Consider the following 27,737-nt stretch of genomic DNA (forward strand, 5'->3'; position numbering starts at 1 on the left):
ACAGTAACAAAACATGGCATCATAATGACGAGCCCTTGCCAAGTTTCTCAAGGATATCATATCCCAGCCCAAATGGAGCCGATCAAGTACAATATTAAGCTCATTATACTGTCACAACCAGCGAGCTGTGAACATATAAATTGAAATTAAACATAATTGATAGGGATTATTTACTATTTTAAAACTGGGATTTAAAAGCTCATCTTTAAAATCACAGTTCCTATTTTAGAATGAAAATGTCTTGCAATCCTGTCAACATTCCAAGGTCCCAAATATTTTTGATGGAAGTGATATGTTTATTCACTAGTACAGTTTACTTTTATTTTGAATTAATGTAACTACTGAATTCTTTAGAGAAAAAAGTCCCACAAAACTATATTTCATAGTTTTCATAAAGTGAAAAAATACTAGTTTTGCTAAAGATTCTGCAACTTTGTCTTAAATGAAGGATTCCTCCATGTGATCCTCCCTCCCTCCCTCCAAATTCTAATAACTCTGGGAGCAATATTGGATCCTTATATCTCAATTCACTGGTAGTTATGTTTATATACTGCAATAATTTATAACTTCCAATTGTCTAAGGAAGAAAAATGACAGGAAAAACATAGTTAAACTTTTTAAAAAGTAATTTAATGAAATTAAAGACTGCCACTTTCCAGCAGATGTTATAACTATACAAATAATTTATAATGTATTTACACAATGTACATCTCTTTAATACAGATATAACTCAATATTCAAAATAATCTAATAACTTTTGGGTTGTAAACGTTTAGCTGCAGCACCATGTTTAGGAAACTCTTTAATATATGCTTAAAATTCTATCTTTTATTTCTTAAAAAGAGATTGATCTTCACAGCAGCTCATGAAAATATTAGTTTTATATTATCTGTTTTTCCATCAGCCATTGCTCAACCTAATACATTTGTATTATTGCTCTGTTGAATGTGATCCCTTCCATATTCCAGGCTTTGTCTATTTACAATGATTACGCAATTGAAAGGAACCCTATGACCATACTATAGAAAGACGAAACTATATAAAGGCTGCTTTTGAGAACTCTGAACATCATGCTGCGTAAAACTTGCAGTCTGTTTCTCTCATGTAAACTATTCATGTTATATATAGGGAGAGTGTGCATCAATAGCTAAATCAGGTTTGAACATAAAAAGTGTAATAACAGTGGCTGTAGAAAGCAGATAAACTTTTGTAATATCCCTAAAATGATTGTTTTCTCCCTTGTGATATTCATACTTTACTATAATTTTTATTTTTGCCATTTCATTTTACCAGTAGTAGTATTTCCTAAACTATCCTGAAGACCCAGTGAGGGCCACTAAGCAAAATGAAAAACAATATTTTAAAAATACTGTAGGAGGCAGAAAAATACTCCTGAACTCTATTCAAATTTGATCATTTAGTCCTCCTGTTCATCATGTATGGGAATGATCCCTTCATTTATCATACCTGTGCCTCAGGTATATAGCCACCTACTGTTGACTTCACAATCAAAGCACTCTTCAGCAACCTGATTCAGGTTTGGTTATCTGCATTTCATGAAATTACAGCTCCCAAAATCACCATGGCAGCAAAATAGAGTGAGTTTTATATATTATCACAATTTGTGTAATAGATCTGTATAGTAACAGACCTCAATAAAATCACAAGTAGATGGCACGAGGCTGGCTGATATTAAGAGCTAAGCAGTTGGCCTTGTCAGTTTTTAGATAAGAGGGTTGTCAGGGAATTCCAGAGTAGACTAAAACTGCAAAGATGTGGTGGTGCAGGTAAGACCCTGAAGAAGGCAGTGACAAACTATTTTGTAACACTGCCAAGAAAACTGCATGGACTCACCTGGGATGATTCAAGGACATATTTATCTGTATATTAAGACATTTATATAGACAAAGAATGTGACTGGAACACAAAGGAAAAGAGACTGAAATGAGACTGAGAAAATCACAGGACATAAACAAGATCAAAACCAAGGGACCCATAGATGCTTACAGAAATGGCTAATTTGTATTACTATGAAAAAGCAAAAAGTTGTGGTTTGATTATTAATACTTTATTTTACTGCAACAAAGGGACGTGGAACTCAATGCTTTTTTTTTCTTTTTCCCAGCCCTAGCTTCTCTTCCCCCTTCTCCTACCCCCCACTGCCTTCCTATTTACTTTTGTATTTTGTATCTTACCTCACAACTGAATAAAATGGTTTTTAAAAACAAACAAACATAAGGGACCCATGATTAAGTGTGGAATAGGCTTAAGGTAACTCCAGGGCCAGAAAAAAGATGTCAATGAAGTTAGAAAACAATTGGATAGAAGGTCACAAAGATATTATTTTAGGATGAAGTGAGAAAGGGATGAATAACAACAGAGCATTCAAGTAACATATTTTAGATTTCTTGCAATATGAGACAATTGGGGTCAAGATGGCCAAAGCAAGCAGAGATGCTATGCAAGACTTGACAAAATAAAAACTAGCTTCTTGGAAATGTATTGAATGTACATTCAATACAAGCTCATAAATAAGCAAAAGGGGCCAGTCAGAAATAAAGGCAGTCACTATACAATTTACAATTTTTCTTGTTTCCTTGACTACCATTATAGCAATAGCAATAGCACTTAGATTTATATACTGCTTCACAGTGCTTTACAGCTCTCTCTAAACGGTTTACAGTGTCAGCATGTTTTCCCCAACAATCTGGGTCCTCGTTTTACTGACCTCAGAAGGATGGAAGGCTGAGTCAATCTTGAGTCAGTGAGAATCGAACTGCCAAATTGCAGGCAGCCAGCAGCCAGCAGAAATAGCCTGCAGTATTGCATTCTAACCACTGCGCCACCATGGCTCTTATATGATAATAATGCACACATTTGTTTAACAAGTGCACGCATTTGTTTAACATTCTTCCACTTATTTTCTAATGAAAGAAACATTGCAAACATTGCACTGAATCTAAATTCTTACTTTTGGGACAAAGCTTATCTATCTATGTTTTTTTTAGAACAAGTTTATCTTATCTGTGATAAATTTACAACAACATGCCTCAACTGAGATTTAACTAAAGCCTCCGTGTAAGGAATCTAATTACATTTACCGTACACATGATAAAATGAAAGCCATTCTTTCTTCATCTTCTAAAAAAAGAAATGCTGTATTCAAAGAAAACACAGTATAGTAGCTTAAAGATTTCATACCTTGTTTTCTTTTGCATCAGAGCTCACTTTCCTTTATCTCATGCAATGTGGTAGAATCGCTGGTTAAAGGAGAGGGGGGAGTAAAGAGGTGCAACAGCGCTATGTCAGTCTAGTCTATGGCAGGAAGCGACAAAGGCCAGACTAGTGAAGCCCTTATTCCCCGGTTCTCAAGGGAATGCAGTTAGTCTGGTACGATTCTTGTAAACAGGTGATCAACAATAAATAAACTGCTTTGGCTTATTCATGAATTGTTCTGGTTCCTTGCACCTGACATGCTACAAAATGTTCCTATATTGGATGGGATTTTCTAATTTCTACTGCTAAAAACCTGTCTTGTTCTTTTGACAATACTTGTTTCTTTTCATCTTGACACCTCTCTTTCATTAGAACAATTCCTAATGAAACTCAACACAAGATTTTGAAAAGTTGGGATTGTCAGCTTCTTTATCGAATAATGCCTGCAAAAGTATTGATGGGTAAGAGTAAAGACTTAGGTAAGTATTTGGCCAGTCCTATATCATCGTCTTCTTCCTCTTGCAAGTTGGTCTGTTTTGTTCTTGATTTTTGCAAACAGTAGCTGGGTTCTAGGCAGGGAAACACTTGAATACTGCAAAAAACAACAACAAAACCCAATATAGTTTCAATTACTAAATATGTAAGATACAAGCATAGTTCTAATTTCAAAAATCCCTTTGTGAGTGCCCATATTTAAAAATTGGGGAACGTTGTTTAATTAGCAATCCATCTATTCTAAGAACACAATAATTTATAATTTGTAATATTTGATGATGAAGTTGAGGAAAAAATTAGATATCTCTTAGCTAGAATACTAAGTTAGCTACATTTTTTTCATTTTTTTTCCTAGTGAATTTGGTATAGGAAGGCACTTGTCAACACTGACCTGTAGTTATGTAAGATGAGTTAAGATGTCTTATACCCATTAATGGAGGTAGGCCTCACCTTCTGATTAAAATTGGGACCTGCAATTATGTCACTAAGTGTTATAGTCACTAAGCAAAATGCCATGTGACCATGCCGGGCTTATGACTTCATTTCTGCTTTAAGCATTAAGCAAATCACCATGCTTGTTAAGTGAGGCATCACATGACTGTGACTTGCAATTTCACTTTAATATTTTCTATAATTCTGGCAAATCATGTGACTATGAGACACTGCAACAGACATAATTGTGCACCAATGGTGAAGTGTCCAAGTGGCAATCTCATGGCCATGGGATGCTGTGATGGGCGTAAGTGTGAGACTTGGATGCAAAGCTGGATTTCTTTCAACTGTTGTAACTTCAAAGGGTTGTTAAACAAAGCAGTTGGTAAGTGAGAACTATCTGTACTTGCAATGGAGATAATTTCTGTAATGATCAACAGCCTAGAATATCTGATTAGAACAGCTAAGCATACATATCCAAAGTATTTTTAATTATTTTGAAAGCTTAAAGTAAATAAGAATGCTTTTTAGGGTGATTTGCTGTACATTCTCATACTTCAGAAACTGACCGAGAAGAATCAATAATTATTGCTCATTAAAAAAGGCTACCTGATAACATTCTTATAGGCTCGCCTGGAATCCTTGTCAAGGAACACAGTAAAAGATCTTTGTTCTGTACTTCTGAGACTGATGTCGCGCATTCGTATAGTATTTGTCATTAACTGAAAGAAAATGAAAGATGTTCTGATTATAAAAATTGGACTTTAGCAAAACCTACTGTATAGCCAAATAAATAAAGATGTGTATTGAATTGCCTTCCATTTTTAAGCATTTTCTCAAAACAGCTAAATAAGTCATGTGTTGGGACCACAGAAATCTGTATGCATCATGTTTGACATCAAAAAATACAGTTTTAGAAAGCTGTTCTTCATTAAAAATAACCTGATGTAACACAGAAAAAATATGATTATGTCCTCAGTTTAAAATAATATTGTCTTGCTCAGGGAACCATTAATGGATTGGAGCTCTAGCATCAAAGGTAGTCCTTGACATATGGTCATAATTGAGCCCAGGAATACCATTTTAAGTCATTTGGATCGTAAGTCAAGGCACCCACTTGACCAGAAGTAATTTTTTATTCCAGTCATTAAGTGAATGCCATGGTTGTTAAGTGAACCTGTTCATTTGAAAGGATGTTAAAACATTGTGAATTGCTGTCATCTGATCGCAGAACACTACAACCAGTCATAAGTTGACTAGTGCACAACATGCTATCATATGACCACAGAGGAGGAGCAGTGTCATTTATGAAGGCCAGGGGTGTCTTATGAATCATAGCACCCATTCAGTGGCAGTCATAATTTTGAATGGTTGTAAAATGATTGGTTATTAAACCAGGACTTTAGAGAGAAGATGGTTAACCATTTCTGCAACATCATCATTCCCTAAAAACAGATTTTTTAATGTTGCAGAAAATACAAGATATTCTGAGGTTTGACTGGAAATAGTCCTTGTTAAAGGTTTAATGAAACTATTTGCTTTATATCACTCAATAATATATTAAATAAACAGTTCTTAGCTAATTTTTCTTTTTTATCATTACCTATATAACAGCTTCAGCAAAACAGTTTGTTATATTCTCTGAACAATAGCATATAACCTGGTAAGATTTTTTTTTAAATCAAAAGCTATACATTGAATACTCTTGGAAGAACTGCTCTTGGAAGAACTGCATTTTATACTATAATATTTAAATTATCTGCTATATATTCTATAGACGATTGTGAGAAGGGAGCAGGGGACTTTTTTGCTTTAATAATTTTATTGATATAAAACATTTAATAGGCACAAACTTTAACCTCTTGAAGAGAAGGTCTAATTTTTTTAAGAACAATGAAAAAAGGAAAAAATAAAAGCACAAATTACTAAACCAACTGAAATTTTGAAAACTGATCAAGCAATATCTCCAATAACAAGCAAATACAAACAGCAATTTAACAATAGACTGCTTTTGAAATAGTTTTGCAAATTCCTGATTTGCCAAACTAATCTAGAAACCTCTCCCCTAACTTTTCCCCTAGTATTTATTAGCATTATGGCTTCTATTCCAGAAAAATCATAGTACCACTTACAGAATATGTTCGTCCTGAGGTTTTTATGACTTCATCAATATTTACAGTCAAGCATACTAGATCTACAATGGAAAAAAATGAAGAACTAATAAGTACTGACCTTGTCCTGACCTCTCCTTCACATGTCTAGAAGTAATAATAGCCATATCCTAATTTAGTTTATTTTGTTCTATTGTTATATCATTCAAAAGCTAGAATTCTCTGGGCAGTATATAGTACTAGTAAATTAAAAACATTTTTAAAAATAGATGATACAAATTGAACATACCATAGTAAGATAAAACTAGCAGAAAGAAGAAAAATCAAGTCAGTAAATAAAATTATAAAGTGACGCAACATTGCCTTTGGGACTTGAGGCTAAGTGTAAAATGGGTTTTTATAGCCCAGTTTATTATCTATAATTCTATGAAGAAAGTGACCATAAATTTTATTACAAATGCAGTAGAGAACACAGTAAGAAGATAATCCATCTTTGAACTGTTTTTATAGATGTGAGTTTTTATATTAAGTAAGGAAGACAAACACTGGATTTTTTAAAAATAAAAATATTTAGGAAACATTCTATAGAAATATTTTTCCTGCCTGTTTTGCCTGGATTTCATTGCCACCTATTTATTACTGGATGATACATCTTTACTGTATATCATAACCCAATTCTATCCATTTTTATTTTTTTAATGAATATGATGGTTCCATCATCCCCTTCCATGATAATATGTAAACAGTTTATTCCTCTGATCAAGTTTGTTTTTTTCTGCCCCATTCCTTGGGGACATATTATATTTCTAAACAACCAGGCAAATATGGAAATAATGGGAAATATACATGTTTTGCATTTCTACAAAATTGCAAAACTCTCATCTAGAAACCATACCAACAAATAAAACCACATATACTCTCATCTTGACCCACCATAACTTTTACCTTCAAATTCATGTGAAGGAATGGTTTTTATAACAAGGCCTGTAGATCGCAAAGAAAGTATCTCATCCTTTTCACGGTTACTCAGGAAAACCTAAAGAGAAATGTTTTACTCTGGTTATTGCATTTATGCTTTATAAAATGAATGAGCTATTCAGCCATCCAATAGACAGACACTTTTCCTCTCGTGTTGAATAGGTCTGGGCAGAGTGTTTGAAAGCAGTGCTTCACAAAGCACATCAGCACCAAAAAACCACTTCTCTTCAAAGCATTAAAGCAGGAGCGTTCTTCACAAGCTCCAGCTGACTGTTTGAAAAACTGTGTCTGGCTACACATGCAACCATGGCCACTTCACTTTGTTGGAGATCCCAGAAGTGTTGCTTCCACATGCACACATACCAGCAGAAAATCAAGCAGCTTTCAAAGATTTGTGAAAAATGCAGCGCTTTTAATATTTTAAAAAGGTTTTGTTTGTACTAATGTGCTTTGTGAACAGTCTCTTCTGAATGCTTTGCATAACCCTAGTTTAATATCTCTTCTCAGTTCTTTATAATGTCCTAGTCTATAAGTGAAATTACTCTGCTTTCTTCTTAATGATTATTGTTGAAGAACAAAAAACATTTACATTCAACTAACTTCTAAGTCTAATGTGAGATAAACTAATTAGTCAACTTGCTTTATTTGAAGAATAACTTTCAATAGTTCCTATTTTGAACTCAAGTTACTGATATAGGTGAAATATTTTGCTGGAACTTAATTCCAATTCCTAAAAATCTATATAGTTTCCCACTTTTACCTACAATTTATAACGTGTCTTACCTTTTTATATAATAATGTAAGTTCTGCACCAGGAAATTCTATTGTTGGTTTCTTCTTTGTTGGTAAATTGTCTAGCAGAAAAAGACATCGCTTTCAAGCAATTACGACAATGATAATTTTCCAGTTAATTTACAGACTAAATATTGAGACACACAGTGCTCTTCTACTTGAAATTTTTGTTTGTTTGTTCTGAACTTAATGGGCAATTAATGTGAGAGGCGGGGTAATGGCATGTGAACTTTTATCTAAATACTGTTGAGGACAGAAAAAAGCCAAAGAGTTGTGCTTCAGATGTAATCAGAGGAGAAAACATTAAATAGGCTCAGCTTGTCTAAGGTTATTTTTAAATATAAAAGACTACAACACGATCATTAGGTTGAGATGAAAGGAACAGTATTTTAACATACTGGCCTGGGAAGACCGATTACAGGTTTTGAGAATAAAACTGAAAGTGCAATAGGCATTAAATCTTGAAATGAAATACTGACCTTTGGAAGCGTTGAACTCTTCAAAGTTTATTCTTAACTCAGTGAGGAAAATATCCTCAACTGGCTCCAAGGCAGCATTATTAAAAAATATCTAAAAGACAAGAGAATCCTTCCTCAGTGGGTGAAATGTAATCATTTTTGTTTAAACTCATAATAAGTATTTTCATCCTTCAAGACTACTGACCTTCACTGCATAGACTTGGAAGAAAACTGGCTGTAAGCCCAGACGCACATAATATGCAATCACATCAATAATGAACAATTCAGAGAGTGTGGATTTGCTTGGTGAAGAAAGCTGCATGGAATCAAAAATGGTTACATCAATCTATGCCATTTATATCTGCTATTTCTAGCACACATGCTGGTAAATATAGGAGTATGGTTAAGAAAAATATTCTTATTTTATTATGTGATTAACCGAATCACATAGAGACTCTCATCTAAAATACTAGAAAGTAATATATTTCTTTCTTCCCCCATTATTACACCAACAACGATAACCACACCTTTATGAAATATAAAAGACAGTTAATGGGAGGGCTATGACCCCAAACACAGAAAGTGGCCTTTCACCGACATAGGATGAAAGCAGGATTATACATAACCCTCATATCAAGTTGGCTATTACAAGTTGAGGATTCTGATTAAGGGATGATGAGAAGCAACTTCATGATGGAAATATTGCTGGTTTCTTCTGCTATCTTAAGAATGGGTCAGAAAATCTCATAGCTGTTTCTACACATACAGAAGGAAGGGCTTCTCTCCTACCATGGTGGCCAGCTTTGGAATCGTGTAACAGAGGGAATTAATATTGCTCTCGTACCACGGATCAGCTCTTCCAAGATAGGCAGCCAACTCACATGGCTCTCCCTGTTTTGGCAGACAAAAGAGATGCAGGTTTTACTCAATACTGCACAGACAAGATCCAATTGCAAAAAATGAAGGACTTCCTCCTCTTCTACTACTAGTTGTAAATCACTCACCTCAATAAGGGAAGAGGTTGATTGCTCTTCAACAAGAGGCACATAATAAAAATGTACTTTTAGCCTTTGTGTAAGAAACACCCGCCTGCTTTCTCGCTTCCTGGACATGGGGAAAAATAAGGTCTGATGAGGCTTCTTCAGTAACAACTGATCTCTTCCTCTCTGGCATGCACACTCTGAGCTGGTGATTTGCCTGCTTGTTACCCAACTATATAACACAATCAGTGTTAATGTGTGTGAGGTTTTTCCTCCCTAGTTATATATAAAAGTTTGGCCTGCCAGTATTGGTGAGGCTGAGATTTGGTGAAGGTTTGGTTATATAAATGGGGAGCAAATCCCACACTCACTAGCATTGGGGATGTAGCCTAGTTGGGTAATGAAATGTCTGCATTCAAACAACCAAACTTGGACAGCACTAAGGACTCTACAGTTGAACACTGAGATACATGAAGGTGGTGGTTATATAAATGGCAAACCCCATACTCACTACCACTGATCCATGGTTTTGTGGTTTTTTTTGTTTACATTTATATCCCGCCCTTCTCCGAAGACTCAGGGCGGCTTACAGTGTATAAGGCAATAGTCTCATTCTATTTGTATATTTTTTACAAAGTCAACTTATTGCCCCCCCAACAATCTGGGTCCTCATTTTACCTACCTTATAAAGGATGGAAGGCTGAGTCAACCTTGGGCAGGGCTTGAACCTGCAGTAATTGCAGGCTGCTGTGTTCTAATAACAGGCTTCTTAATAGCCTGAGCTATCCTGGCCTAGTCAGATAATGAAATGTCAGCAACCAAATAACCAAGCTCATAGAGCACCAAAGACTCCTCAATTCAATCCTGAGCTACATTATATTATCTTTGTGTGTGTGTGTGTTCTGATTGAGAAAATATTGGAAGATGTATTAATGTGCTATAGTACTCTGAAAGTACTTAAGTATTTGAAATAGCTAAGCAGGGTCAGACTAAATATTTGAATTGGACACCATCAAGAGAGATCATGTTGACTAAACTGGGAAGACAGGAAGTATCTTGGAAAAGGGCAAAACAACATGTCTATTAAGTTATCAAGTGTTGAGCATTAACCAAAGGGAGATTTGACTTTATCCTTTTGAGTTATGAAGTTGGTATATAAGAATCTATATCATTCTCTTAAAAAAGCAAATTCATTCATTATTTCTCAGTTTGCGGCTGCCGCTTTCTTGTGTCTTCCCTACACCTTTTTATAGAAGGTGTAGGGGTGAAATCCCAAGCACTCATGTTGCCAAGCCTCATATGATCTTCTACTGCTAGCATAATGTGACAATTGATCAATACAAACTATCAGCGGTGAAATCCACTTACTTTCACTACTGGTTCAGGAATAGGAGCATGTGCACCTCTTCTGCGCATACGCAGAGCCTTCTGCGCATGAGCAGAGGGCCAAAAACAGGACACAATGACATCCTCTTATCACTGTCGCTACCAGTTCACGTGAGCCGGATAGATCCAGCCAGATTTCACCGTTGCAACCTACATTCTACAGCATGTTAAAAGGTTTCATCCACTACAATGAGATACTGCAATTCCATTGTAAACTTTCTCCCTTTAAGTACTAATCACTTGAGGAATATTATGTCCTCAGACTTGTTAGGATGAATTATAATGAATTGGAACAAGTTACATTATCATGTAGCATTAATCTTGCAGAACAAAATATGGGTAATATGACTTTATTGTTTCCACATCACATTTTTCTTCTGCTGGAGTTGAAAGGGCATATATATATGTAGGTCTTTGGTTGTTCGGGTTTTCTCCCGTGTAAAATTGGAAGTGTCTTGGCGACGTTTCGACGAAGTCTCATTCGTCATCTTCAGGCTTCAGCTTCGTGCTTCTGGGAGCAATGTGTGATCGCAGCTGTTTCTTCCTTTTAACTGCTAGTGGGGGTTTGAACTGATTGGGTGGGAGCTTGGCTGTGCTCTGATTGGATGGGGGTTTTTTTGTGCTCTGATTGGCTGGGGGTGTGTCCTGTTTGGATGGGGGCTTGGTTGTGCTCAGTTTAGTCTGTGTTGCAGGGGGATTTGAGCTGGTGAGCTGCATAGCTGTTGTTTGGCTTTGTGGTGGTGCTACATCTTCATAGTGGGTGTCAGTCTGCTGCATGTATGGATTGGAGGGGTTTGAAATGGCTAATGTTGCAGTTGCGGTCTGGCTTCTGGTCCTTGGTCGTGCTTCATGATCAGTGTGGGTTTGGGTCTGCTTTCTGGGTGGATGTGCGGTGGTGACATCCTGTGTGGACCTCGTGAGTGTGGGTCTGGTGTCATTCCTCATGTTAGGGACTTGTTTGTCACTTTGTAAGTAACACAAGGTGGTGAATATACCAAATACTTTTTTCCTTCTACCTATTTTCCTCTCAACAACAGTCCTGTGAGGTGGGCTGGGCTGAGAGAGGGTGACTGCCCCAAAGTCACCCAGCTGGCTTTTTTGCCTAAGGCAGGACTAGAACTCACAGTCTCCTGGTTTCTAGGCCAGCACCTAAAACACTTTATTATTACTGCTGTTATTGTACTTCATAATTTAAAGCTTGCTGGGATAACTCATGTATGTATGTATGTATGTATGTATGTATGTATGTATGTATGTATGTCACTAAAGTTGTAGAAAAAGCCCATTTACTACTCCTTCAGTTTAAATGTGCTAATGAAAAAAAAATACATCAGTTTGAAAAAAAGCAGTTTAGTAATTAGGAAATAGTAATAATTTCCTTTTGTGAAGCAGTAAAAAATAGTATGCTATGGTTGAATGCTGCCTGAATATAAAACCATGGCCTTTTAGTGGTTAACTAAGATGCTAATGGTTAGTTAATGTGAGGCCACTGGCAAAATGATATCAGATTACAAAGCATAATTGTTTCTGCAAATGTTTCTAGTTTGTTATTTCCATTGCTTGTGCACATGCAAGAGTTCAATTTTGAAAACAAAAACAATAAAATAAAATAAAAAAGATATATAATAATAATATCAGAGTTGGAAGGGACCTTGGAGGTCTTCTAGTCCAACCCCCTGCCCAGGCAGGAAACCCTACACCATTTCAGACAAATGGCTATAGATAAGCCTCCCCTATCTCATATGCCATAAATTCATTCCCAACCTGGCGATGCAGGCTTTAGTTACATCTTATAAAAAATTGAAAAGCAAGCCAGGAAGAGTTGGCTAGCAGCCATAGAAAGATAGCTGGAATAATAACAAAAGAGAAAGGCAGTCATTGTTTGCCATCTCACTGGTAGCAAGTGCTCTAGATGAGTGTTTTAATTATGGTTACAGTTAAACTGTATCTGATATGCTATGGGAATATAGTTTACCTCAGGGGGTGGGGAACTTTGGCCCCTTTATGACTTGGGAACTTCAACTCCCAGAATTCCTGAACCATGCTCAGGAGGAATTCTGGTAGTTGAAGTCCCCGAGTCATAAAGGGGCCATGGTTCCCCACCTCTGGTTTACATAGTACCCTAGTTGCTACCTGGTTGTCACCTGAGGAGAAAATATCTGCATTATGCAATACTGACCTCAGAGAGTGATAGGCTTGGGCAAGGCGTCCCAGTACCCTGTCATCACCCAGCACCAAGACACGAGCTGTATGCAGTTTTTTCACTTTAACTATTGGTTCCATGGTACTACCACCAGACTTCCGGTGCAGTTTCCCAGTCTGCTTTGCACCTTGGCCACTGCAATTATTTTGAAGCAAAGCTACACTATCTGCATATTTTTTCTTCATGCAACCCTTTCTCTGGAGTCTAGAATGCTCAGTCTCAGCATTGCAGGAAGTTGGCATGTCATCAACCAGAAGGGGCAAGTCCCGCTCAATCCCACTGTCATTGGAGAGCACAGAGAAACGTATCTGTTCACAGCAGTCATAGTCTGGCACCAGATCTTGAAATTCAAAGCCATCCAGTCCTGGACTGAGAGAATCCTGTTCACCACACTGACTCGGTGAACGGAGAAACTGCACCAGCTCTTTCCCTAAAATGAGGAAATAGTGTGAGATTTTGGGAAAACCTTCACAAGCTTGAAGCCAGTACACAATGGCTTCTTGTGCAAAATAAATATTTTATTCACATTCTTAGCCTGAAGCTTTGGTTAATAAAGGTAATATAGCTGAACATAAAATAATGGGCATGCTGCCACAAAAAGCCTTAATATCTTATTCCTTGAGAAGATTAGAGCTTAAAAATAGTCTGCTGGGGAAAAAACCCTATCTTTTGGGTTGTTGCAGTATATCTGAGGGACGAATAATAGCCATGGTAAATGTTTGAAAGATAATGAAAATGAGATACTAATTCTGATGAGAAGTGATTGTATTCCAAATAAAAACAGCCATTGTATATACACTTTTAGTTGTAATTAAGTCATATTCATGGGTTTAAAAGGTTTGCTTTTATTTTTTAATTTTGTTCTTTTAAATGCGGCAGGTTTTCAAATATTTATTCATTTTTTAAAAAAATTGATGAGCTGTTTTTATACACGATTGCATGTTGTAACACCATTAAATGATAAAGAGCACACAAAAAATATAGCAGAATAAAACACGCTGAATCCGACTACCCCTCACAATGATTTCAAATGTGCACTTAAAATGCTGCTATTTTTAATGCATTGCTTTTATTCTATTTATTCATTTTCATACAATATATTACCTAAGCAGCATTCACATGACATCTAAACCACTGTTCTAACTCATGGAGGAAGTGAAATATTCAGAAATCTATCAATCCTTTTCATGCTGTACCACCCAATCTTAGAAAAGCTTTCTTTGTGTCCCAACTATTGACATGGAATGCTATCTGCCATTATTTATTTGTTTGTTGTTTCTTTTCCTGTTACATAACTTATTTGCATCCAAAGTCCCAAAGGTACTTTTTCAAAAGGCAACTGAATTTTGTTTTTTCCTTGAAGTTATTTTGCTTCTCATCCAAGAAACTTCTTCAGTCCTGATTCAGAAGCTTCTTGGATGAAAAGCAAAACATCTTCAAGGCAAAACAAAGTCCAGTTGTCTTTGAAAAAGCACCTTTGAGAAAACCATGACCTGGAGGACTGAGAATCTCCATGGACATTTGCATCCAAAGCATCCTTCAATTAAATAACTTCCTGATCCAGAGCTTCCTTGTTCATGTATCACCTTAAGCACTAAAGAAGCCCTCTTAAGCACTACTACCCGGTAGTGAGATTGTGGTCATCCCTTACCCACACCCTCCACCTGCAATGACTTAGGCTTCCTAACATCACCCAGCCATCACTGAGATAATATAAAGCCTTTTATCACAATCTTTATATCAATGCAATGATAGTTGGCTGAGTCTAAAAGACACTACAAGAGATTAGCGGGATTCCACCACAAACAGTTTTACTTTGCTGCCAGTTAGCTATAGTTCCATAACCCAAGTCAGAATTCAGATACTTACAAAGTTGGTCTTCATCAGTCCATAGGTGGAAGCTGATTTTAGGGTTGGGCAAAGGGATGTCTGACCTTCTGTCTACTGAAGACTTCACCCCTGTAAAATATAAAAATCTTGCTGTTTATATATCACTTCAGGTTAAGTTTTGGCGAGTCAAGAAACATAGATGAAATATTAGAAAGAGATCAGAGACATGTGAAAATTAGTCTGTGAGAATGTTGGAAGGGCTGGTGTTTGTTCTGCATTGGATTATGGAACCTCACATTTAGTTCTCTAATGTAGAAAAATTACACAGAAAAATCAGATTAAATGTTAGATGAGTAGCTACTTTACAAGTCACAACATTTTTAAAGAGGGAGAGAAAAACTCAGATTTGGGGATATACATACTCGTCCCTTATTACCACTTGTACCCAGTTGTTATTGGCATTTTGTTGGTTTAGCTTTCTTTTTATTTTTTTAAAAAAACCTAATACAGTTCTTATGGGACTGATTTTGACATTGTTTTTTCCTGCCAAGGATTGTAAAGCTCCATATAAGGAACAGATTGGATATATTCATCCTGCTGCACTTACTGGGAGAAATAAAGCATACAGGAGAAGGTAACACAAGTTCTCAAATCTCCAGGGACCAAGAACTTTTTCCAAATTCCAAAATGCTGCACTTACTTCTGTCTGAAGAACTCAGCAATGTGCTGTAGATGTTCTCAAGGGCCTCAACATATTGACTACATTCCAAATTCATTTCTTCAACTGCATGTTCAGTTGCTGCCATCACTTCTTGGAAACAATGTTCAATCTCATCTAAGGGTTTTGCCTATCAAAGGGCAAAGATCTAATTAGGTTTTACAAACTCCCTAGAATGAAATTCGTGGCTTGCAAAATGAATTCAGCTTTATTCAATCACCAAATAAGCAGATGTTTAGATAGATCTACTTTACTGTCATAATACTCAGTTTTGTTTAAGTGGAAAACTTTTTTTCACCAGGAAAGTGCAAATATGGAATACCTGATACAACTGATATATTTCTGGAAGTAATTTGATATGCTGATGAAAAAAAATATTTTTTTTAACTAGGGTTAACAATGTCTGCATATTTTATAAGCTTCTCTTTGTCTACTCATGTTAAGTAATAAACAGCTCCTTGTTTTAATTACGGCTTGTTGAAATGCAAATCCTATCCACATTTTTTTCAAAATTAATTTCCACTCATTTTAATAGAACTTACTCCTAAGTAATGTTGATGTTTCATAGTTGTTATTGGCATTAAAGACAGAAGCCTATTTCAAACAAAATCTGAAGGGGGTTTAAAGGGACAGGTCCATTTTTGATGATTACATCACTGAATACAAGCATTTAGGAGATTTTCAGATGCACTAATGATATAACCAATCAGTTTTCAATGTCATTAATATGAACAATCCTAAATGGAATTTTGTTATGATCAACACTTCATAATAATATTAGTTTGGCAGTTTGGCAAGGATAATCCAATAAAAGTAAATAGAGATTAAATAACAGTGGATTGGAAGTTAAATATGAATTGGCAATGTGATGTAGTTGCCAAAATGGCAAATGAAATTTTATTCTGCATCCCTAGAAATACAATTTACAAATCATGGAAAATGATTATTCCAATTTTGTCTGCTTTAGTCAGACCCCTTCCCACTTATCATCCAATTCTGGGCATCACACTTTAAGAAGGATTCAGAGAAACTAGAACAAGTTCAGAGAAGGGTAATTAGAATGTTCAAAGGACTAGAAACTAATTCCTATGGATAAAGGTAAATACGTTTAGCATTGGGGAAAAAAGCTTGAGGGCCATAAATAGCATTCTTCAAATACCTGAAAGGATATTACACAGAAGATGGATAAAAAATCCTTATTCATTGTTTCACATTGTTCCATACTTAGGTGCACAAGGCACATAAGTATGGATATAACTTAGAGAAAGTCAGATTCCTGATTGAATGCTATAAAATATTTCCTAACCGAAAAATCAGTTCAACAGATAAACCAATTTCCCTCTTTGGATGTGGTTAAGCAGAGGATGGAAAATCATTTTTCAGGGTTACTTTAATTCAGATAATGGCACAGAATAGTGAGACTCAGAGGGCACTTAAAACTCCTGATTCCAAATTACAGGAAGATTTTGATTTGTAAAAAGATTTGATTTGTTGGTTGAAGAGTTTAGGATGGGGCAGAGAGCTTTTCCCAGTTGCCAAATGAATTATTTTAGTGAGAACATTTTGTATATGGGTGTATGCAGGACAAAAATGGCTAATGAGTGTTGACATCATGGAAATACTATGAGTCATGCAACTATTGTGATGCAAGTACATAATTACTGCATTTGTGTGATAATATCATTACACACGTCATTTTGCGATTATCATGGTCTGTTACTGATGAAACTGGTTCTCCCTGCCCCAAATAATCCAGAAGGTACTAATTTATATGCCCCACAAACACCAATGTTGTGTTTGGAGGATGACAAAAGTTATAGAGATACTGAATTCAAAACCCATATGATCTCTGGAAATGGGGACACCATCTGAAATAGAAAGCAATATTTCCCCAAATGTGGAAAGAGGTGATGGATTTAAAAAAAACTAAAGTCGCATGAAGGACAATCTGTAGTTGAGGAACTGGAAGTGTTACAGTGAGACTGGCTGGAAAATAGCGGGCTCCGATGAGCCCCGCAAAAATCCAGCCAGACAAACCACTGTTGGGGTGGGGGGGTCTTCAGACCAGAATTATCCTGTAGGGACGGTGAAGAAGGAGAGGCACCTCGGATGACCAAGAGGAACAGGCAAGTTCCTCAAAAGGTCGGAGGCAGCTCTTCGAACCGGTGGGGGGGGGGGCATTAAAAACGACCGCTTTGAAGCTGGGGCAATTGGAATAAGATTTTGTGCAGAAACAGTGCCTGAATGGAGTACTGATACTGGGTGAGTGATTGGCCCACTCACAGGTAAAAAAGGAATTTAAAAAAAAACTTTAAAAGTTTTTTAAAGTTAAAAGTCTCAGTGAGGAAATGAGCGGTTAATTGGCACTTGGGAATTTTAATGGAGGGAGGAGAACAAAGAGGAAGATAAAGTACTAAAGCCCAAAAAAGAAAACTTTATATTTGGATTTAAAATTGGATTTGGAGAAATTAAAATTAATACAAGAAAAAGAAATCAGAGGGAAAGAACTTTTTAATTAGGATTTGAAATATCTTTGACAGTTTTGACATTTGATGGAAAAACAAAGAGGAGGTCAAAATCTCAAAGCCCAGGAAAGGAAGTTTTACAACTGGATTTAAAACTGAATTTGGAGAAATTAAAAACAATAAAAGGAAAAGAAATTTGAGAGAAAGTATTTTCTATGTGGATTTAAAATACTTTTGCAAGCTTGATACTTAGTTGTTCTGAGAATTGTGGATTGGAGAGAGGAGACAGCTAGTGGAAAGAAAGCACTACAATGACTGGCCTGAAAATTGAATAACAGCAGTGACCTTGACCACTGAAAGAACTGTGAGAAACTTTAAGAAATATTTGTTTTGTTTTAAACTGCCTGGTCTCAATTTTTAAAGGAGGTGAAAAACAACAATGCTTTAAATTGGAGTGGATTGGATAAACATTTGAACTGGATATTATCTAGAAATAAAAAAGAGACTATATGGACTTAAATCTTAATTAAATACAAGTTAAAATATCAATAATTTTTTAAATTGACAATATGGAATCTTGGATGTGTGAGGAATTAATTGTGATGCTTAAAAACATGCGTGAATCATTAAAGGGCAATAGAAAGTCAGAAAAGATAATATAAATAAGAAGCAAGAAAATAATATTGAAAGAAAAGGAATTGAATGTAAAAAGTTAGATGATTATACTGGGATTTACAGTGGCAAAAAAAGAATGGATAGGGAGGAATATTCCCCCAAAAAGAATCAATCAAAGGGAAGAGAAGGAAATGGAAAAAGATTAAGTAAAAGCTTGCGGAGAATTAGGCAAGTAATAGATTCAAAAGTTAGAGAAAGGATTCAGGAGAAAAGATACAATAAATATAAAAATAAAAGAAGAAGAAGAAGAAGATGATGATGAAGAAGATGAAGATGAAGGGAGAAAATTATTAAGAAGTGGAATTTTGGAGACACCAAGATAAAATGGTTAAAAGGGGAAGAATACTGGAAAGGAAGAAGGGAAATAAGGTATATTTGAAGTTATAAAAATGCTTATTTTACAAAATGTTCGCAGGGAAGAAGACAACCTAAACTTTTTGCAATGCAGCTCATTTTTATTACTGTGAAGTTTAGCTTCAAGAAATCTAGAGTACAGTATATTTATCAGATTGGTGGCTAAATACCAACAAAGCTTCTACTTAGGCTAAATAGTTGCAGGAAAACAAGCACATTTCCAAGAATTAGTCTTTTATCTGTAGGATTACTGGCTTTGTTACTATTTCCCACTACAACTTTTTTTAACCTTAAGAAAAAGAAATGCAGTCTTTTATTCCTGTGTTCCAATACATTTCTTTTTTTTTAAAAAGCAGAAAGCTTCCAGGTGTGTTAGATTTCAACTTCAACAGTTCGCAGCCTGTTGAAAATTATGTGAATTGATGTCCAAGAAGATAAGGGAATTTCTGTGTCTTTCTTGGGCAACCTTGAGCGGTACACATGTATCTATTTATGAACTGAAAATGAAAGCTGATCTTGATGCAGCATTCTGAGAAAGAAGGAAGTTAAAAATCTCCATCTATTCTATACTATTTAGAGTGAAAATGTTATTTTAAGGAGTTGTAGTTACTTCATTCATTTAACCAATCATTAATCTGCAAAACCAAAACTTCCTTGTTTCGTCACAATACCTGAAATGCTTCATGCAAGTTCCTCATATCACAATGTTCCTTCAGGCCTGTTTGGAAGGCATGTGCTATCACATAGATCATGCAGGACCTGGCACACTGGAACATTTGAGCAGCCTTGATTTCATCAACTAGTGCTTGGCATACAGCCCCAGAGAGCAAATCTGGATCAACAAACATGAAAATCCTAAGGGAATGAAGAGTTAATATATATTACATAAGCAGAACTTATTAGCTGTAGATATGAAAGTGAATCCAAGAGTCTACATGGGAAACTAAAGGGCTCTGTAAACAATCAGTTCCATGCTTAAATCCACAATATTCCCGATTCAGTAATGTTAATGTCCCTTCAGTATTAATGATTTCATCTTGGTGTAGACACTTGATCTTTTGCTCTAACAATGGACGTTTTATCACAAATTTAATAACAACAAGCTTTTCAACAAGATAGCACCATAAGGAAAAATAACCCTGAAAGAAAAATAATAAATCTATTTATTTACATAAAGAAAACTCATAAATCTATTTATTTACATAAATCTACAATTTAACAAAGCTTAACTTAAATAGAAATCAAACAGAAGGTATCTTAAGGAGTCAAACTGATGTTCTTCTGCAACAAACATGTAACATCACACACGTACAAGCATACTTAAAAACCTGGCAATAAACAACTTGGAAAACTTCTTTCAGCCAGATGACCATAGAGCAGCCATAGTTTTCATATACTTTTGAATTCACTGGTACAAAGTCCTAAATTTAGGATAGATATAGGCACAAAAGGGACATGGGAAGTGGCATACTCACTTATCCTGATAAGGGAATGAGTCATTTTTGAGACCTTGTTCTGCAGAGACTTTCCTTTGGTATAATATCCCTAGTGAATAAACACATATACAGCAATCAAAATGCAAATGTCCATGGTCTGATTTTGAGTCTAATAATCGGTTAAGGGAATAATGCTCAAAACCGCCACCATAAGCTACTGGACAGCTTGAACAGTGAATAATTTCAAAGCAGTCTTAACAAAAGCATGAAATATGCTTACAGATAAGCCTTTTATAGTATAATATTCCTGCATTATTCATGAAGCATTCTTGGGGAGAGGTCCATGCATCACTGCATGTACAGAGAATAGTCCATCGTAATTCTCCCATATTTTCTGATCCCTTTTCCTTTTGATGCTAATTTTACGTATTTGTTAATAAATAGCCATTATATCATAACAAATACAACAAACTAAAATAAATAAAACTTGCCTACCTGGGATTGCTCGTTCTAGTTTCAGTTGGCAAGCATAATCCAAACCAATAGTGCAGAAAGGCTTGGGCAAAGTAAGCAACTTCTTGAAGAAATCATAGACCCTCTCATACAGATCATCAGATAAGCAAGGCACCTGGAAAAAAAAACTCCAGTAAATGCCCAAACAGAAGTTTCTTCATATGAAACACATTTAATTCTGAGGTGTAAGAATTTCTGCTAGTACTAGTTACGTTAAACATGAGTAGAAAGCAGATTGTGGGGTTATGGTAGGGTTATAGAATCCCCATTTATAAGTAGTCTACATTGCTGATAATATAAATACCATCACAGAATCAGTGTTATTGTTTGTTTTCTTTTCCCATTGATATAATAAACAATGCAGTACACAGTAGGGGCCAGCATGACCATTCATAAATACACTGCATCCTATTATCTGTATCTGTCAAGGCAAGCAGATTATGAAAGTATCCATTGCACCTTGACAAAGCTCTGCTTCCTGTCCTAAGATCAGAGTCCCTGCATTCTTAATCTGTGTGTATGCACACAAATGTGCCTTTGAATCAGTGTTGACTACTGGAGACTGCCCGGACAAATTCCGGCAGTTTACTTGGCACAGTTTTTTGAGAGTGGTTTGCCATTGTCTTCTTCCTAGGGCTGACAGTGAGTGGCCCAAAGTTACGGATCCTTCAAAAGGAACACATTTAATTCTCAGAGGTGTAAGAATTTCTGCTGCACAGGACTAGAACTCCCAGTCTCCCAGTTTCTAACCGGATACCTTAACCACAACATCAGATTATATCTCTTCTTAATAATGAGCATAGCATATACATAGCAAACTATTCTTTACAAGTTCCTCTCTTTGAAATGGGTATGGAGTTTCAGTGCCAAAATTAATGCCTGATATCAGCACTAATCCCAGTCCTGAAGAAATAAGGTTCTTACTTTGATCAGCGTATACATCAGTGTGTGAACCAGAGGGATGATGTGCTTTTGATGATTACATCTTTCTGCCTGGAAAAAGCAGATAGTTATGTTAAATATATTCTAAATGTTGAATTGTTTTCTAAAAAAGAGAGGCAAAGTTTTCCAAAATAAAATCACAGAAGACAGGTAGGCAGCCAGCTAGAGCAGTGCAGCAGCAATGCTTCTGAAAGAATACATAACAACCACTGTAGGAAAATCTGAGACCTCCCCACCTCTCGTGCTTTGCTGTTTAATAACTAGTCTCTTCCTTATTCTGATACGTTCTAAAAAAAAGGTGGTGAAGGGCTGAAAGCTATAGGAATGTGTAATTTAAACGGAAGTTTGAAGGAGCTAGGCATATATCCCACATCCAAAGGAGAATAATATTAGTATTTGAGAAAACTGGTCCTAGAAAACTAAGACAAAAGTTTTTTAAATCATAAAACATATGAAAGGATTTACTGCAAACAAAAGGTTTTTTTTTAATGATACTACTATGCCAAAGACAGAGCTGCTCTTAATGTATTTTTTCCACTGACATTCCATTTTGAATTTTTACAAAAACACTGAAGATTTACTTTCAGTAGGAACTGTGAAATGAATGTATATTCAAATGAGCCTGCCAGAATTTTGGGGAAACAATATTGATATTATCTGTCTCTAGCCAGATGATCCTTTACTCTCAAAATTAAGGGCTAGGAATGAAAAGTAGTAAAAGCAGCAAGACAGAAGAGACAAATTAAGAAATATCAATCTCCAGTTAACCTGCAGAGGTCATGGTAGGTGTGATAAACTGAGATAAAGCAATTGGAAAGAAAATGGACCTGCAAATTAGATGTTGATGCTATGAATTCTTGACCTTGAAAGAGTGCAAAATTGCTTTTACACTGGGATTTGGTAAGCAGCATGTCTTGTTTTGCTTCTTTCAAGAAAGGAATAGGTGAGACTTTAATCTAGAGCAATGCAGACATCCTTTTCTTTTCTCTTCTTTTTTTTAACCAAGGGCTACTTAATATTTTTAGGAACTCTGCACCCACAAAAAGGTAGGACCAAAATGTTTGTCCCCTTAATTATTGTGAGATTTTGAAAAGTAAGACAAATTTGCTCAGTCTGATTTAGGATAGACCCTTTTGTCATTTCTTTTTAGAATAATGGATCGAAAAACATTCTGTGGACTGAATTTTCACAATTTGTAACTGAATTTCAGCAGTGCAATTTTAGAAGAATGGCTGCATGTGTTCCCAGCCCAAGAGTTGTTCACTTCTGCTCTAGCTAACAATAAATTGCACTGATGATGTAACCTAATTTGCTAATGAAACGTCTGCACAAGAAAAACACCAAGCTCAGAGAGCACCAAGGACTCCAGAGAAAATATCCCTATGTGTCAGCTGCAAGAAAAGGCAGCATTACTAACATCTCTCTCAGGCTATGATGCCCAAGTCCCTGAGAGAAAGCCAATTTCATTCGTTCTAAATCCAGAAGAGTAAGGGTTGACCATAAAACATAGTTTTATATTCATGAGCAAGTCTGTCTGGGTTAATAAGACTACCCCCAAACATAAGTAAGGTCACTTGCCTATTTACTTGATTGTTAGATTTACATTCAACTTTTTCTTCAGGAGATTAACGAGTTTTACATTGGTATCTCAGTTTATTTAATTTAAAAAAAATAACCACCTGCTAAAGCAGGTTGGATTACAAGAAAGAGACTGAGTAACAAAGCCACCCACTGAGTTTCCATGGCTGAAGGTGGGCTTGACCTAAGTCTCCATGGTCCTAATCCAACACATTTACTATTACTCATGGTAGTTCTCATTTCTTACTCTTTCAAGTTCTTTCACCAAAATTTTAATCCAGAGGATTCCATTTTGGGGATTCCGGTCGATTTTCTTGTGCAAGGTCCATCTCAGCATCCCTGTGAGATCAAAATCAAAGTATCTATTAATGTTTCATTTACTAATCCAAGGATATAGTATATAAAAGAATGGAATTCATAGGAGAGGGAAGGAGAGGGAAGGCTGGATTGCAATATGTTCAGGAAAAGCTCTCAGGATATAGGTGTCTTTCAGTATGTTTTACAGGTAAGTGTGTGAGTGTGATCATTAGTTTTAAATACAATTAAGCTTTAACCAAAAACGATCTACTATTGACCTCACCTCATTCCTAAAAGGACCATAAGGGGCGTGCATAAGCGCACAAACGTGCCTACCGTTCCTGTCCTATTGTTTTTCTTTTCTTCTTCCTATATATATATTGATGCTTATACCTCCTAATATTTACTCATATATATGTTTATATACTATATAATCCTTTTTATATGATGTTGTGAATAAATAAATAAATAAATAAACATATTAATAATTCTTTCCAGTCCTTAAAACTGAGGTATTCATTTCCACCTAGGATAGGAATTTGCTTCCAAGATGTTTTTAAAAAGCTGTAGTATTACATTAAAAAAAAATCTGAACAAAAGCACTTACCTTGCCTTTTGTCTATAAAGATTCTCAATCATTCAGGTCCCAACAGTGCTTTTCAAAAGGCAACCAGACTTGCTTGATTTTTTCCTTAAAAATGTTTCACTTCTCATCTAAGAACTGGAAAACTGAAGAAGCTTCTTGGATGAGAAGTGAAACATTAAAAAAAAAACCTACGAAAGTCCAGTTGCCTTTGAAAAGTACCTTTGGGACATTACATTGCCTTAATTTATTCAGTACTTCAGGTTAACAATACAGCATTTGTTATGCTGTGGAACAGCACTAATCCTGTCATACAAATGGCCAGATAGCACAAGCTAAAAAAAGCTAAGAGAAATGGATATTGACACTGGTTGGAACCCACCATAATCTGTCTTTAATATTCTGTTGCAATTATCTTCACACAACATAACTAATCCAGGCAAATATATCACCAATGTGAACTGATGTCCAAAGATGAAGAGTGGCTATCTTCAAACAAAGTAATGAGATTGTCACTTACTGCTTTTTTAAACTTTCCTCTGAAAGACCTGGGAAGAAATTCCTCAAGGCCCAATTGGAATCAGAAGCATAGTGGATGGAAACTTAGCTATCCTTGTGTCTTTTTTTCTGCCCTATTTGGCTATGAGATGAAAATAATAAAGTGAATTACTTCACAGAGAAGCCCTGTTTTCCTCTACACTTTCATTTCTGGGTGGGTGATAAGCAGAGTGGGTTAACTCTAAGTTTAGGTTAAACTTTCAACCTAAATGGCATGCTTGTAATCCACTTAACCATGTTGTGTGAATCTAGCCCAGGGGTCAGCAACCCACGGCTCTGGAGCCACATGTGGCTCTTTCATCCCTCTGCCGTGGCTCCTTGTTGCCGGTCAGCTCCCCAATTGATAGGGCTTTCAGTTAGGACAGGTAGAGGAAAAAGGACGCCATGCTAGGAGGAGACTCTATGGTGGGGAACCGGACTTCCGATCAGCTCCAGAATTGAACAGAGGGCTTCCAATTAGGACCTTTGTGGCTCTTTGAGTGTTTAAGGTTGCCGACCCCTGACCTAGCCTATGTGGGTTAATTATTCCTAGCATACATTAAGCCAAACCAATTGGGAAGCCACACAATGAATTTGATCAAAGTTCTACCCAGCCATTTGGCAGTTTCTTTTCTTTAGGCAAAGCTTTTTCTGCTATTTTGCTGCCTGAAATCTCTCAACTAGAGATAACAGATGGAAATTTCTTCTTTACAAAACATGCTCTTTGAAATGAGCTTCTCCTCTGTAGTTTTACTGGTAATAAGGAAGAATTTAAAGGGCAGAGATTTGTCCTCTAGGATCAGATCAACTTCATCTTTTGAGAAGTATCTCACCAAGTAAGGTATCCAGAAACAAATTCCAAGTGAATGACATCCAAGCATGGACAGTCAAGCTTTCCTTCCTCCAGATTATGTAGGCAGAACATGTAGGAGATGACCAAGCCGAGCCTGAGGGAGGGGTCAAATGTGTCTTCAGTCTCGAGTCCCTTCATGCCCACAAGGTCCAGCCCACTTTGAATTCCATTGGCTCTTATCTACCACTAATTCCCTTTATTAGTTCATAAATTAGTTAATGGTTCAGATTCTTGAAGAGAGTTTAATTTTGCTATAGACCTTTCTATTCATTTGAACTGCCTGGACTTCCTGATTTCCCCTGCTTGACAGAATGGAAGTGTAAACACACAACAACCAATCTCTTGGAAGGCTGGTTATCTGTAATGATCTTACCTCTCTCACTTTGGAAGGCTGGATGATGGCCATCAAGTTCCCGAAGAAGGGCATGCACACTTCGGAGAAAGTCTGACTCAACCTCTTAAAACAAACAAAGAAATCAACATGAGGAAACAGGTTCAATGATTTCTAATTTTTTAGTTTCATACAAATTTATGTAAGTTTACATTTACATAACCCCATCATCAAAGGCAAAATCCTAGTTATACACCACTAGTGTTGTTAGCTCCTATTTGAGATATAAGCAGCACCAGTTACGACTAGTAGATCGATATTGTAGAGCATGGATTTCTTTACAAAATCAAAATATCCATGTTTATTTTTAGCAGTATTTTCCATACACACTTAGTCCTGGATACTATTTACAAACAAAACGTGAAGGGTACCATGTGTAAACAATTCAATTTGTAAAAATAAAACAACCCACCTCTGATATTTTGTTTTTATTTAAACAACCCATCAGAAATTACTATCAGCCATTCCATAGAGAGGAAAGAAAATTACAACAATATTCCTTTTTTATAATAAGTGAACTTAATCAAGCCTATAGTAATTTTCTCATGAAGTCTTTAAGTATAAATAATGCTTAATTTCAAGGCACCCTTAGATTCTTTCTTTGGGTGTTCCGTGTGTTTAATGAGCATAGCTAGCTCTTGTGATGGAATCAACAATTGAGGCTGGGAATAGAGTTAATAGCCTGCTAGCTTGGAACCTCTGCAGGGGAGGAAGTAGAGAGACCTGACCTTCTTGTATATTTTCTTTTTTTTTTTTCAACAGGGAAGGGATAGCAAAAGAAAAATGAAACCATTTCATGCTTCCTAATTAGTATCTCACGCTTTAATGCAAAGCACAAACCTGGGTTTTCCATATCTGGACAGTGTTTAAAGGAGTTGATTGCAAGTTTAATTGTACCCAGGCTTTTTGGAGAGCTAGATGAACGGAGGACTCAGTTTCACTCAGCATGGCCTCAGCTCCTCTACTGCTTCTGCAAAATAAGATGATGGTGTAAGACAGAGGTTGTGGATTGCTGCATGGAAGAGCAAAGGATTGAATCCCTAGTATAGGTCTCCTGCTTAAGTAGGGGGTTGGACTAGAAGACCTCCAAGGTCCCTTCCAACTCTGTTACTGTTATTAAAGGTTTGCTTCCCACAACATTTCAGTGTTCAGAACTACATCTACACTCATGCAAATGCATGAAATAAGATTTCCTTTCCCTCCTACAGCTATAGCCCACTCCCATCCCAACTCCCCAGCACTGTAATCCTCCAGAGCTCTGTTTACAAACATACTGGAGGCTGCAGCATTGTCCATTTCTTTGCTGAAAATATTCACAGGATAAAACTTGTCTTGGTGCAATACACTTCTTTTACTAGTGTTAGCCTTCCTGATCTGCCAACCTCTATATAAGATGAACTACAATCCTGTTAGTAGCTTTATCATATGACTATAGTAGGAATTTGGAGTCAATATATCTGCATCAGATTAGAGGAAGACTGTCCCAGAATAAGTGACATTCCACAATACGACTA

General features: G+C 36.2%; 1 protein-coding gene across 5 annotated transcripts in view; it reads right to left on the reverse strand.

Moving 5' to 3' along the window:
- Positions 1-608: 608 nt before the first annotated feature.
- Positions 609-27,737, reverse strand: part of PIK3R6 (phosphoinositide-3-kinase regulatory subunit 6) — a 39,973-nt gene continuing 12,844 nt past the window's right edge. For 2 of the 5 annotated variants that reach the window (XM_058166182.1, XM_058166181.1), the window contains exons 2-21: positions 27,064-27,193; positions 26,206-26,289; positions 25,813-25,926; positions 23,810-23,901; positions 21,967-22,035; positions 21,025-21,157; positions 20,569-20,638; positions 19,765-19,948; positions 15,582-15,729; positions 14,921-15,010; positions 13,028-13,481; positions 9,487-9,586; positions 9,272-9,373; positions 8,688-8,798; positions 8,504-8,594; positions 8,016-8,086; positions 7,200-7,290; positions 6,276-6,337; positions 4,753-4,865; positions 609-3,808 (exon numbers count right to left, since the gene is read on the reverse strand). In XM_058166182.1, coding sequence (XP_058022165.1) covers positions 3,646-3,808; positions 4,753-4,865; positions 6,276-6,337; positions 7,200-7,290; positions 8,016-8,086; positions 8,504-8,594; positions 8,688-8,798; positions 9,272-9,373; positions 9,487-9,586; positions 13,028-13,481; positions 14,921-15,010; positions 15,582-15,729; positions 19,765-19,948; positions 20,569-20,638; positions 21,025-21,157; positions 21,967-22,035; positions 23,810-23,901; positions 25,813-25,926; positions 26,206-26,289; positions 27,064-27,076 — 2,355 coding nt within the window. In that variant the 5' untranslated portion in view covers positions 27,077-27,193 and the 3' untranslated portion in view covers positions 609-3,645. The remainder of the gene's footprint in view (positions 3,809-4,752; positions 4,866-6,275; positions 6,338-7,199; positions 7,291-8,015; positions 8,087-8,503; positions 8,595-8,687; positions 8,799-9,271; positions 9,374-9,486; positions 9,587-13,027; positions 13,482-14,920; positions 15,011-15,581; positions 15,730-19,764; positions 19,949-20,568; positions 20,639-21,024; positions 21,158-21,966; positions 22,036-23,809; positions 23,902-25,812; positions 25,927-26,205; positions 26,290-27,063; positions 27,194-27,737) is intronic. The other 3 variants (XM_058166186.1, XM_058166183.1, XM_058166187.1) reach the window with 2 other exon arrangements.

This window comes from Ahaetulla prasina, chromosome 2 (assembly GCF_028640845.1).
Source record: "Ahaetulla prasina isolate Xishuangbanna chromosome 2, ASM2864084v1, whole genome shotgun sequence".
Taxonomy (NCBI): Eukaryota; Metazoa; Chordata; class Lepidosauria; order Squamata; family Colubridae; genus Ahaetulla; species Ahaetulla prasina.